This window comes from Phyllobates terribilis, unplaced genomic scaffold, assembly GCF_046119375.1.
Source record: "Phyllobates terribilis strain yellow unplaced genomic scaffold, ASM4611937v1 Scaffold_9__5_contigs__length_417890890, whole genome shotgun sequence".
In the NCBI taxonomy this organism is placed as follows: domain Eukaryota; kingdom Metazoa; phylum Chordata; class Amphibia; order Anura; family Dendrobatidae; genus Phyllobates; species Phyllobates terribilis.
Genome location: NW_027362769.1, coordinates 204,901,892 through 204,915,766, shown reverse-complemented (window position 1 = coordinate 204,915,766; position 13,875 = coordinate 204,901,892). Strand labels below are relative to the sequence as shown.

Here is a 13,875-nt window from a genome sequence, read left to right as displayed (position 1 = left end):
TCACATAGAGTGACTGCTGACAACCCCTTTAACCACTTCACGCAGCAGCCCTTTTTCCGTTTTCATTTCTTGCTCCCCTTCTTCCCAGAGCCATAGCCTTTTAATTTTTTGGTCAATATGGCCATGTGAGGGCTTGTTTTTTGCGGGACGATTTGTACTTTTGAACGCCACCATTGGTTTTACCATAACGTGTACTGGAAAAAAGGAAAAAAAATCCAAGTGCCGTGAAATTGCAAAAAAAAAGTGCAATTCCACAATTGTTGTTTTTTTTTTTTTTTTTTTTTTTTACCATGTTCACTAAATGCTAAAACTGACCAGCTATTATTATTCTCCAGGTCATTACGAGTTCATGGACACTAAACATGTATAGGTTCTTTTTTATTTAAGTGGTGAAAAAAAAAAAAAAAACAAACCGTAGCGCCTCAATTATTCGGGATCTGGGGATGGGTGAGGGCTTATTTTTTTGCGTGCCGGGCTGACATTTTTATTGATAGCGTGCATATTTAACTTCCCAGAGAAGCATGCATGGCTTTTAAGTCTCCTCACTCTGACATGCCAGGCTTGGCTTGCCACTCTCCACATGGGAAAATGTTACCCCTTAGACTCCAACCTACTGTGTAAAATGCTTACTTGATAAAAGCCTCCATGATGCATTTGCAAACCTCCACTCTAACACTTTCTTTCTGGAACATGTCCATGAATGGCAGGAATTTCTCCTAAAACCAAAATATTTGACTTTTAACAAAACTTTTAATTAAAAAAAAAAAAAAAAAAAAAAGAAGAATATGACGGACTATAGTGTATAGGTTGATCTATATGTCTACAACGGAGGGGAAACTCACCACAGAAAAGAGGACGGAGAAGTCATGAAAATGTGCAACCACTTTGGTCATCACAGACTGCAGCTGCAAGACAAAGCCATCACAAATAAGACAACACCAAACAATTCAATGTTAGAATGTGACCCATTGTCAAATACCCCCATCTGAATTATCAGAGGGGGATTCAGGACCACCATTTATCAGTATATTTTTGCATATATACCGTTCATATTTAACACAACTTTACCAAAAACTGGAATTACTGCACCCAATGTATTACAAATATTACCTGAGGATAGGCTTCTTCAAATGCGCGATCCGGGGTCATGTGTTTAATAACATCAGCCAGGATAGTGTTCACCTCTCTCTTCTGCAAACACAAAAGGTATAAACACATTAAAAAAAAAACAAAAAAAGCTGCACAGCCGGTGCAAGGGAGCGCCACCGCACAGCCGATGCAGGGGAGCGCCACCGCACAGCCGATGCAAGGGAGTGCCGCCGCACAGCCGGTGCAAGGGAGCACCGCCGCACAGCCAATGCAAGGGAGCACCGCCGCACAGCCGATGCAAGGGAGCGTCGCCGCACAGCCGATGCAAGGGAGCGCCACCTCATAGCCGGTGTTAGGGATTAGATATTGCTTCAACTCCCATTTATCATATTACATGGGAAAAAAAACTAACGGTGGTCTGGTCATTCTCATGTTCGTGGGGGGGGGGGGGAGGAGGTCCCAAAAGTTGGACCCACACTGATCACAGAGTGACGGCATATTCTAACAATGCACCACAAAAGCTCATTCAGACGTCCGAGATCGGACAACAATGTACAAACTGACCAGCGGCTCTCCCGACCAGAGTGGTACAGCCTCATAGAAATACATGCACCTGTCAAGCTTAGGTTGGGAGACCCGTGGCCAGTCTCATCTCAGAGATCTGAATTAGCTTTTACTAAGATAGGAACACCCCTGACCTTTTCGATATAGTACCGCTCATAATCGCTCACCGTAAAATGTCTGCAGGTGTATTCCACCCAGACTTCTGCACAGTTAATGTAATCCTGCAAGCAAAGAAAAACAGAAATTAAACTTTACACCATCCTGAGATGCAAACACCGGGTCCTTTTGTCCTAAGTGGCACAACCCTGTACTAATATGTGTGGACCAGTTGTATCTTTGCTACAGGGCCCCTTTCTCTCCTGTGCCCACCATACAAGCACTGCACCCTTGTAGGGCAGAAGGATTATCCGTGATACAATAAGTTACTAGATGCCAGTTAAAAGTCACCACGTTCAAGGTTGCAGATTACATTTATGCCTGTAAGAGTAGATCAGACTATTAAATGTCCCCCAAAATCCAGGGTATGAGGACTGTTCACATGGTAGAGAAATAATAATAACTGATGTAGATGGAGCCCGTGTATTGTGCTGTAGGAGTCGAGCACCTGGGGGACTTTCAGCTTAGTGATCACTTTCCAAGCTTCATTTAAAATCTGGAGTCTGTCATTCTCCGGAGGGTCAGCCAGAGCCACGTTCAATCCCAAGGAGCGGAAAAGTAGATGCTGGAAAACAGAAACTCTGCTCATTACTTATTAATCCAGGCTGAGCTCCATAGAGACAACATGAATCAGAAATAGATCAAAGGCACAAAATAGCCTAAAATTAAAGAAGCCTTTGGAAGGAAATGCCCTGAAAAAGTCATACTAATTGCATTAAAAATCCTCATCTGTACAGGGCAGATCCTGCTGTCCAGAGACGGCCTTAAACGGAACAGAAATTTCACCCCTACCTAAAGGCATGTTTGCAAAGGCCCTTTAATGCTTATTAAAAGCAAACCATTCTTGTAGGATTTAGTTTGGAAATTGGTGAGAAATCCATCTCCAGTGGGCGCACACTGCACTTCCAGCTGTCATGCCTATCTTCATATTTCCCCGCCCTTCAGTCTTTGATTGACAGGTCACTCTTCTAGCTCACCCTGCCTGAAATTCTGTGCAGGCATTGAATCATTGCGCAGGGTCGTCGCAATGGAGGGGGTGGCGCCTTCACAGATCTCTAGTAAGGGTTAACCAAACGATCTGAGTAGTTCCCTTTAATGAGGCGACTCCATGCACTGATTCTGTGCGCAAATCGCTAGTGAGACTCGACCTATGTTCAGCCAACTTTCCTGAGATGCCGGCCCTGGGCAGAATCAATGCCTGAAGTCGCCTAAACAGGGGGGAATGGCGCATGCACAAAATGTTCGGCCGGCCCCATAACATCATCAGGGGCTTACCGCGAGTGCACCTCCCTGTCTGATGAGAAGACCCTCGGCAGTGATTTGGCGCCTGCACAGGGGAAGAGAGAAGTGTGACCTGTCAGTCAAAGACTCAAGGCCGACAGCGGGTGGGGAAATAAGGAGACAGCCATGAGAGCTGGAAGTGTCCGCTCACTGCCCTGGTGATTATAACTTCAAAGCTGCATTGTTCTACAATCTACAAACTAAATACTACAGGAAGGGTCTGCAGGTAATAAGAGTTAAAAAGACGTGCCATTAGTTAGGGACCCAGTTTCTTAAGGATAGGTTCCCTTTACACAGAACTCAGCTTTTTCCAGCAGCACCATAGACAATGAAAAGGACAGAGATTGAGGATGTGCATCTCTTAACAGCCCAGCAAACTGACAGTCCAAAGATGCGCCAAATGTTTTAGGAGTGGAGTGCCTCCGAAATATATAGTACATGGTAATTTTTTTTTTTTTTTTACATTTTCCATATCACTATTCATACTAATAAATATATACATATACAGTACTGACCAAAAGTTTGGACACACCTCATTTAAAGATTTTTCTGTATTTTCATGACTTTGAAAATTATACATTCACACTGAACGCATCAAAACTATGAATTAACACATGTGGAATTATATACTTAACAAAAAAGTGTGAAACAACTGAAAATATGTCTTATATTCTAGGTTCTTCAAAGTAGCCACCTTTTGCTTTGATGACTGCTTTGCACACTCTTGGCATTCTCTTGATGAGCTTCAAGAGGTAGTCACAGGAAATGGTCTTCCAACAATCTTGAAGGCGTTCCCAGAGATGCTTAGCAGTTGTTGGCCCTTTTGCCTTCACTCTGCGGTCCAGCTCACCCCAAACCATCTCGTTTGGGTTCAGGTCTGGTGACTGTGGAGGCCAGGTCATCTGGCGTAGCACCCCATCACTCTCCTTCTTGGTCAAATAGCCCTTACACAGCCTGGAGGTGGGTTTGGGGTCATTGTCCTGTTGAAAAATAAATGATGGTCCAACTAAACGCAAACCGGATGGAATAGCATGCCGCTGCAAGATGCTGTGGTAGCCATGCTGGTTCAGTATGCCTTCAATTATGAATAAATCCCCAACAGTGTCACGAGCAAAGCACCCCCACACCATCACACCTCCTCCTCCATGCTTCACGGTGGGAACCAGGCATGTAGAGTCCATCCGTTCACCTTTTCTGCGTCGCACAAAGACACGGTGGTTGGAACCAAAGATCTCAAATTTGGACTCATCAAACCAAAGCACAGATTTCCACTGGTCTAATGTCCATTCCTTGTGTTCTTTAGCCCAAACAAGTCTCTTCTGCTTGTTGCCTGTCCTTAGCAGTGGTTTCCTAGCAGCTATTTTACCATGAAGGCCAGCTGCACAAAGTCTCCTCTTAACAGTTGTTGTAGAGATGTGTCTGCTGCTAGAACTCTGTGTGGCATTGACCTGGTCTCTAATCGGAGCTGCTGTTAACCTGCGATTTCTGAGGCTGGTGACTCGGATAAACTTATCCTCAGAGGCAGAGGTGACTCTTGGTCTTCCTTTCCTGGGGCGGTCCTCATGTGAGCCAGTTTCTTTGTAGCGCTTGATGGTTTTTGCAACTGCACTTGGGGACACTTTCAAAGTTTGCCCAATTTTTCGGACTGACTGACCTTCATTTCTTAAAGTAATGATGGCCACTCGTTTTTCTTTACTTAGCTGCTTTTTTCTTGCCATAATACAAATTCTAACAGTCTATTCAGTAGGACTATCAGCTGTGTATCCACCAGACTTCTGCACAACACAACTGATGGTCCCAACCCCATTTATAAGGCAAGAAATCCCACTTATTAAACCTGAAAGGGCACACCTGTGAAGTGAAAACCATTTCCGGTGACTACCTCTTGAAGTTCATCAAGAGAATACCAAGAGAGTGCAAAGCAGTCATCAAAGTAAAAGGTGGCTACTTTGAAGAACCTAGAATATGAGACACACTTTTTTGTTAAGTATATAATTCCACATGTGTTAATTCATAGTTTTGATGCCTTCAGTGTGAATGTACAATTTTCAAAGTCATGAAAATACAGAAAAATCTTTAAGTGAGAAGGTGTGTCCAAACTTTTGGTCTGTACTGTATATATATATATATATATATTTATTATGTGTATTTTTTATTTATTTATTCATTTTTCAATTTAGTATTTTCTTAAATCTTGCAGTTTTCACACTGGCTATTAGGCCTAATATTACACTCACACCTCCAGTTTGTTAGTTTTATGGTGGATCCTTATGTTATCTATTGTATATCATGGTTTTCTCTGTCACTATAATCTTGTCTGTAATGACAATGAGACTGCTGAAAAGTCAGAACAGATAGTATGCCTATTCCTACCATCTTGCCGCTGTGAAAATGGCAAAGTTTCTGATTTTTTTTATATAGACAGTTACAGTGAAGGAAATAAGTATTTGATCCCTTGCTGTTTTTGTAAGTTTGCCCACTGACAAAGACATGGACAGTCTATAATTTTAAGGATAGGTTAATTTTAACATTGAGAGATAGAATATCCCCCCAAAAAATCAAGAAAATCACATTGTATAAATTAGATACATTTATTTGCATTTTCCAGTGAGAAATAAGTATTTGATCCCCTACAAACAATTATGAGTTCTGGTTCCTACAGACCAGGTAGATGCTCCTAATCAACTCGTTACCTGCATTAAAGACAGCTGTCTTACATAGTCACCTGTATAAAAGACTCCTGTCCACAGACTCAATTAATCAATCAGACTCAAACCTCTACAACATGGGCAAGACCAAAGAGCTTTCTAAGGATGTCAGGGACAAGATCATAGACCTGCACAAAGCTGGAATGGGCTACAAAACCATAAGTAAGACGCTGGGTGAGAAGGAGACAACTGTTGGTGCAATAGTAAGAAAATGGAAGAAATACAAAATGACTGTCAATCGACATCGATCTGGGGCACCATGCAAAATCTCACCTCGTGGGGTATCCTTGATCGTGAGGAAGGTGAGAGATCAGCCTAAAACTACACGGGGGAACTTGTTAATGATCTCAAGGCAGCTGGGACCACAGTCACCAAGAAAACCATTGGTAACACATTACACCTTAAAGGTTTAAAATACTGCGGTGCCCGCAAGGTCCCCCTGCTCCAGAAGACACATGTGCAGGCCCATCTGAAGTTTGCCAATGAACACCTGGATGATTCTGTGAGTTACTGGTAAAAGGTCCTGTGGGCAGATGAGACAAAAATTGAGCTCTTTGGCATTAACTCAACTCGCTGTGTTTGGAGGAAGAGAAATTCTGCCTATGACCCAAAGAACTCCATCCCCACTGTCAAGCATGGAGGTGGAAACATTATGTTTTGGGGGTGGTTCTCTGCTAAGGGCACAGCACTACTTCACCGCATCCAGGGGCGTACATAGGAATCATGGGGCCCCATAGCAGAAGTTCTAATTGCCCCCCCCCAAAAAAAAAAATAAAAAAAATATTTGTCAGTGTCACAGAGGAGCAGATCTCACAACTTTGCAGCCTTTACACAGTATTTTTCCTCCTGCTGAAGTCCTAGATTCCTCATTCATTGCCCCCATAAAGTGTGATTCCAACAAAAGTGCACCCCAAAGATAGTATGATACCCCCATGGTGCATTCCTCCACATTAGCCTCCACATGCACAGTATAATTACCCTATTGTACCTAACTTGAACTCCCAAGGCAAAGTATGGTGACCCCAACACAGTATGAACCCCCAACTATGACCCCCAAAGTTCTCCATACACTATAATGTGCCTATATACAGTATAATGGCCCGCACAAGCCCTCCAAACAGTATAATGGACCCCACACAACCCTTCACACTGTATAATTGCTTTCATACAGTATAATGGCCCCCCACATAGCCCTGAAAATATTATAATGGCTCCACAGCCTTCCATAGAGTATAATACATCACCGATAATCCTCCATATAGTATAATGTGCCCCCCATAATCCTCCATATAGTATAATGCGCCCCCCATAATGTATAATGAACTTCCCATTTTCCTCCATAGAATATAATGCACTCCTCATAGTCCTCCATACAGTATATTATACACCCCATAGGGTAAAATGCAGCCCCCATATAGTATAATGCACCCCACAGTCCTGCAGTATTATGGGCACCACGTACTCACTGATTTTAAAATACCAAATATTTTAAATAAGCCGACCCGAGTATAAGCCGAGGCCCCTAATTTTACCACAAAAAAACTGGGAAAACGCATTGACTTGAGTATAAGCCTAGGGTGAGAAATGCAGCAGCTATTGGTAAATTTCCCCATCCTGGTATGTGTGGCACCCCCTCATCCCCCAATCCTGGTATGTGTGGCCTCCCCAACCCTGGTATGTGTGGCCTCCCCAATCCCGGTATGTGTGGCCTTCCCAGTCCCCCAATCCTGGTATGTGTGGTCTCCCCAATCCCCCAATCCTGGCATGTGTGGCCTTCCCAGTCCCCCAATCCTGGCATGTGTGGCCTTCCCAGTCCCCCAATCCTGGCATGTGTGGCCTTCCCAGTCCCCCAATCCTGGTATGTGTAGCCTCCCCAATCCCCACCAATCCTGGTATGTGTGGCCTCCCCAATCCCCCCCTAATCCTGGTATGTGTGGCCTCCCCAATCCTGGTATGTGTGGCCTCCCCAATCCCCCCCCAATCCTGGTATGTGTGGCCTCCCCAATCCCCCCCCCAATCCCCAACAATCCTGGTATGCGTGGCCTCCCCAATCCCCCCCCAATCCTGGTATGCGTGGCCTCCCCAATCCCCCCCCAATCCTGGTATGTGTGGCCTCCCCAATACCGGTAGGTGCGGCCTCCCCAATCCCCCCCCCCAATCCTGGTATGTGTGGCCTCCCCAATCCCCCCCCCCATCCTGGTATGTGTGGCCTCCCCAATCCCCCCCCCCAATCCTGGTATGTGTGGCCTCCCCAATCCCCCCACCCTAATCCTGGTATGTGTGGCCTCCCCAATCCCCCCACCCCAATCCTGGTATGTGTGGCCTCCCCAATCCTGGTATGTGTGGCCTCCCCAATCCCCCCCCCCAATCCTGGTATGTGTGGCCTCCCCAATCACCCCCCCTAATCCTGGTATGTGTGGCCTCTCCAATCCCCCCCCTTCTCCTGGTATGTGTGGCCTCCCCAATCCCCCCCCCAATCCTGGTATGTGTGGCCTCCCCAATCCCCCCCCCAATCCTGGTATGTGTGGCCTCCCCAATCCCCCCCCCCCAATTACCCCCAATCCTGGTATGTGTGGCCTCCCCAATCCCCCCCCCAATCCTGGTATGTGTGGCCTCCCCAATCCCCCCCCCCCAATTACCCCCAATTCTGGTATGTGTGGCTTCCTCATCCCCCCAATCACTGCACACATAACATAATAAACACTTATACTCACCTTCCTTCCTCGCCTCTGCTCCAGCGCTGAGTCCTGTCTGCTGCAGCTCATGTCGGCATCTGAGCTGCGCGCGCTCTCAGACACAGAGGTGAGCTGCTGCCGGCACATTCACGCTTCTCCATGCAGGGACTATGGGCGTAGAGAAGCGTGAATATGCTTTCTCTTTAGTAGCAGGCGCTGTCAGCAGGAGCCGGGGCTCAGCGCTCCTCCTTGGCCGCTACTAAAGAGAATGAATATTCCCTCTTCTCCACGCCCATAGGAGTAGAGAAGAGGGAATATTCATGTCCCTTTAGCAGCGGGCACACGAGGTAGCTGCAGCATATGATGCTGCCCCCATCCTCGTATATAGAATGCTGCCCCCATCCTCGTATATAGAATGCTGCCCCCATCCTCGTATATAGAATGCTGCCCCCATCCTCGTATATAGAATGCGGCCCCCATCCTCGTATATAGAATGCGGCCCCCATCCTCGTATATAGAATGCTGCCCCCATCCTCGTATATAGAATGCGGCCCCCATCCTCGTATATAGAATGCTGCCCCCATCCTCCTATATAGAATGCTGCCCCCATCCTCCTATATAGAATGCTGCCCCCATCCTCCTATATAGAATGCTGCCCCCATCCTCCTATATAGAATGCTGCCCCCATCCTCCTATATAGAATGCTGCCCCCATCCTCCTATATAGAATGCTGCCCCCATCCTCCTATATAGAATGCTGCCCCCATCCTCCTATATAGAATGCTGCCCCCATCCTCGTATATAGAATGCTGCCCCCATCCTCGTATATAGAATGCTGCCCCCATCCTCGTATATAGAATGCTGCCCCCATCCTCGTATATAGAATGCTGCCCCCATCCTCGTATATAGAATGCTGCCCCCATCCTCGTATATAGAATGCTGCCCCCATCCTCGTATATAGAATGCTGCCCCCATCCTCGTATATAGAATGCTGCCCCCATCCTCGTATATAGAATGCTGCCCCCATCCTCGTATATACAATGCTGCCCCCATCCTCGTATATACAATGCTGCCCCCATCCTCGTATATAGAATGCAGCCCCCATCCTCGTATATAGAATGCTGCCCCCATCCTCGTATATAGAATGCTGCCCCCATCCTCGTATATAGAATGCTGCCCCCATCCTCGTATATAGAATGCTGCCCCCATCCTCGTATATAGAATGCTGCCCCCATCCTCGTATATAGAATGCTGCCCCCATCCTCGTATATAGAATGCTGCCCCCATCCTCGTATATAGAATGCTGCCCCCATCCTCGTATATAGAATGCTGCCCCCATCCTCGTATATATAATGCTGCCCCCATCCTCGTATATAGAATGCTGCCCCCATCCTCGTATATAGAATGCTGCCCTCATCCTCGTATATAGAATGCTGCCCCCATCCTCGTATATAGAATGCTGCCCCCATCCTCGTATATAGAATGCTGCCCCCATCCTCGTATATAGAATGCTGCCCCCATCCTCGTATATAGAATGCTGCCCCCATCCTCGTATATAGAATGCTGCCCCCATCCTCGTATATAGAATGCTGCCCCCATCCTCGTATATAGAATGCTGCCCCCATCCTCGTATATATAATGCTGCCCCCATCCTCGTATATAGAATGCTGCCCTCATCCTCGTATATAGAATGCTGCCCCCATCCTCGTATATAGAATGCTGCCCCCATCCTCGTATATAGAATGCTGCCCCCATCCTCGTATATAGAATGCTGCCCCCATCCTCGTATATATAATTCGGCCCCCATCCTCGCATATAGAATGCTGCCCCCATCCTCGCATATAGAATGCTGCCCCCATCCTCGTATATAGAATGCTGCCCCCATCCTCGTATATAGAATGCTGCCCCCATCCTCGTATATAGAATGCTGCCCCCATCCTCGTATATAGAATGCTGCCCCCATCCTCGTATATATAATGCAGCCCCCATCCTCGTATATATAATGCAGCCCCCATCCTCGTATATAGAATGCTGCCCCCATCCTCGTATATAGAATGCTGCCCCCATCCTCGTATATAGAATGCTGCCCCCATCCTCGTATATAGAATGCTGCCCCCATCCTCGTATATAGAATGCTGCCCCCATCCTCGTATATAGAATGCTGCCCCCATCCTCGTATATAGAATGCTGCCCCCATCCTCGTATATATAATTCGGCCCCCATCCTCGTATATATAATGCTGCCCCCATCCTCGTATATAGAATGCTGCCCTCATCCTCGTATATAGAATGCTGCCCCCATCCTCGTATATAGAATGCTGCCCCCATCCTCGTATATAGAATGCTGCCCCCATCCTCGTATATAGAATGCTGCCCCCATCCTCGTATATATAATTCGGCCCCCATCCTCGCATATAGAATGCTGCCCCCATCCTCGTATATAGAATGCTGCCCCCATCCTCGTATATAGAATGCTGCCCCCATCCTCGTATATAGAATGCTGCCCCCATCCTCGTATATAGAATGCTGCCCCCATCCTCGTATATAGAATGCTGCCCCCATCCTCGTATATATAATGCAGCCCCCATCCTCGTATATAGAATGCTGCCCCCATCCTCGTATATAGAATGCTGCCCCCATCCTCGTATATAGAATGCTGCCCCCATCCTCGTATATAGAATGCTGCCCCCATCCTCGTATATAGAATGCTGCCCCCATCCTCGTATATAGAATGCTGCCCCCATCCTCGTATATAGAATGCTGCCCCCATCCTCGTATATAGAATGCTGCCCCCATCCTCGTATATATAATGCAGCCCCCATCCTCGTATATAGAATGCTGCCCCCATCCTCGTATATAGAATGCTGCCCCCATCCTCGTATATAGAATGCTGCCCCCATCCTCGTATATAGAATGCTGCCCCCATCCTCGTATATAGAATGCTGCCCCCATCCTCGTATATAGAATGCTGCCCCCATCCTCGTGTATATATATAATGCTGCCTCGACCCTTGTCTATGCCCTTCATTTTGGTACGTCCCATCCATGAATATGCCCCCCACCCTCAAATCCTGGTATATGCTCCTCCATACTTGTATATGCGACGCATCGCTTAGTAAAAATATAATAAAACGCTCGTACTCACCTTCCTCTCCCGCGCCGCGTCCTCTCCTGTAGCCGGCAGCTGATTTCAGCGTCCTAGTGACGGGGGCGCATGATGTCACTGCCATGCGCCGAGTCGCTTGTACGCTGACGCCGGCTGCTGGCAGCGTGTATTGCGGCGTACGGGCTTGGCAAGTTTGTGCGCTGTAATACACTTCAGCTAGATATATGTCCGAGAACGCACATCTAGCTGAAGTAGGGGCTGGCGTCGGCAGGCTCCGAGTGCTCACCCACCAGGCCAGGTCCAGGAGAGCTAGTGCTGAGGCGATGGCGTGCGTGACCTTAGGGGGGGGCTCTGTGTGCCCCCTCTGGCACGTGTGTCATAGGTTCGGACTGTTCATGTCTTTGTCAGTGGGCAAACTTACAAAAACAGCAAGGAATCAAATAATTATTTCCTTCGCTGTATATGGAAGATTAAATACAAGATTATAATTTTTTTTTTACAAGACATTTAACATAAGCTGTTATTTAAATCAGATGTCATCTTCCCCGCACACATTCCCTTTAAGAGTTGGAGCTTCTACAAATGCAGAGCTCTAATTCCTAAATAGTCTGCCTACAGCGATCACTATGGAAGAGGGCTGTATACTGATTTACTATAGTGCTTAAAGATGCACTCCTCCTCCTCTTCTTCCCATCAAAGTTTTTATCCTCTTAGTATATTGCAGTCATCATCTTATATAGCATTGTGTACTTACAATTGCTCATTTTGCCTTTCTACCCAGTTAATTCTTCTCTTTTCCATTAGGTCTATGACATTACACGATTAAAAACTGACTAGATAAATCCTTCTAAGTTGTATGTAGAAACAGGAGGTCAATTTTCCCTGCACGACTCATGAGTCACTGCAAAAGTCCCTGGGAGAAGGAGGAACTGAGCAGCTCAGTCAGGAGTTGAAGAGGGGGATGATAAATTCAGGGACAAGAGACTTCCTGTTTTTACATAGAGAATAATGAACTGGGTAGAAAGGCAAAATGAGCAATTGTAAAGTACAAAGTGCCAGATAATATGATGATTGCAATATATTAAGAGGATAAAGACTTTGACGGAAGGAGGAGGAGGGCTTCTTTAATGAGACCTGTATAATAAGTTTGCCTGCACTGAGCTCCTCCTGGCAGTGACAGTAAGCAGACAGAATAATATGAAATAGATATTAATATTAATTAATAAAAATCATATAAAAAATTAGGCAGAAATATAAATACAGGGGCGCATTTCTTGGGTTGCACTGTAATATTTAGGAAGGAACGTGGAACATCTTGAGTTAACCAAATGTGTAAAATGTTGGCAGCAGAAAACGTCTGTGGTCATCACTACATAACTGGTTGATATCCTGCGCACCGTATACCTTGGGGAAGCCGGCCTCATCACATTCCTTAATCATTCCAATGAAGTTCATCGACCTGGCAGCGATAAACTCTGCTCTGAACGCCGACATCACTGAATTCAGCAGGAGAGCGCTGAGGAAAGAGGAAAAACAGAGACTGCAAATCCACACACAGAAAAGGAGAAAGTCTGGGACAGTTTTGCCCTTAAAGGGATTTTCCACTTTCAGGAAAGCGGGACCCCAAACACTGTAAAATGCCTAAAATAACAAACAAAGCAAGCACCGACCCCCCTGGGTGCGGTGCTGGATCCCTGCTGCTCGCGGTCAGTGTTTTGGCTGCAGCGATGACATCACGCATCACCGCTGCAGCCAATCCCTGAGGTCAGCGGCTCGGGCTATCTACCACTGTTCAGCTGCTGAGCTCTGCGGTTTGCTACAGAGGTGATGCGTGCTGGCGATGTATCACTGCAGCCAAAACACACCTGCGGTGTTCGTTACTTTAGGTATTTTCCATAGATTTTGATGCCCTGTTCTTAGCATACGTCGTCAATATGCCACCGGTAGAGATCTGCCAACCCCACCGATCAGATCTTATCATATGTTATGCTCTGGAGGTGACCAGACGTACACAATGTGCAGAGCCGGAACAGCACAGCTCCTTACACCGTGTAGTGGCCGCTCCCGGTACTGCAGCTCAGATCTCATTCACTTCAATAGGAGCTAAGTTGCAGTAACTGAGCACGGCCACTACACGGTGTATGGAGCTGTGCTGATCGGCTCTATACACTGCTTATATCCAGCTATTGCTGAATCTACGAAGCTGACCGGGGGGTTCTACCCTATCCATCATCTATGGGACTTCCTGATATAGCAAAGTGCTGTACTCAGCCATCTCCCTAAGTCCCATAGACAATTA

At 46.5% G+C, this 13,875-nt stretch overlaps 1 protein-coding gene across 2 annotated transcripts in view; it reads right to left on the bottom strand.

Annotated features, from left to right (window-relative positions):
- VPS35L (VPS35 endosomal protein sorting factor like) overlaps positions 1–13,875 on the bottom strand; it is a 79,958-nt gene that overhangs the window by 27,065 nt on the left and 39,018 nt on the right. For both annotated transcript variants that reach the window (XM_073647605.1, XM_073647606.1), the window contains exons 16-21: positions 12,981–13,092; positions 2,258–2,374; positions 1,821–1,874; positions 1,111–1,191; positions 843–905; positions 631–716 (exon numbers count right to left, since the gene is read on the bottom strand). In XM_073647605.1, the coding sequence (XP_073503706.1) occupies positions 631–716; positions 843–905; positions 1,111–1,191; positions 1,821–1,874; positions 2,258–2,374; positions 12,981–13,092 (513 nt within the window). The remainder of the gene's footprint in view (positions 1–630; positions 717–842; positions 906–1,110; positions 1,192–1,820; positions 1,875–2,257; positions 2,375–12,980; positions 13,093–13,875) is intronic.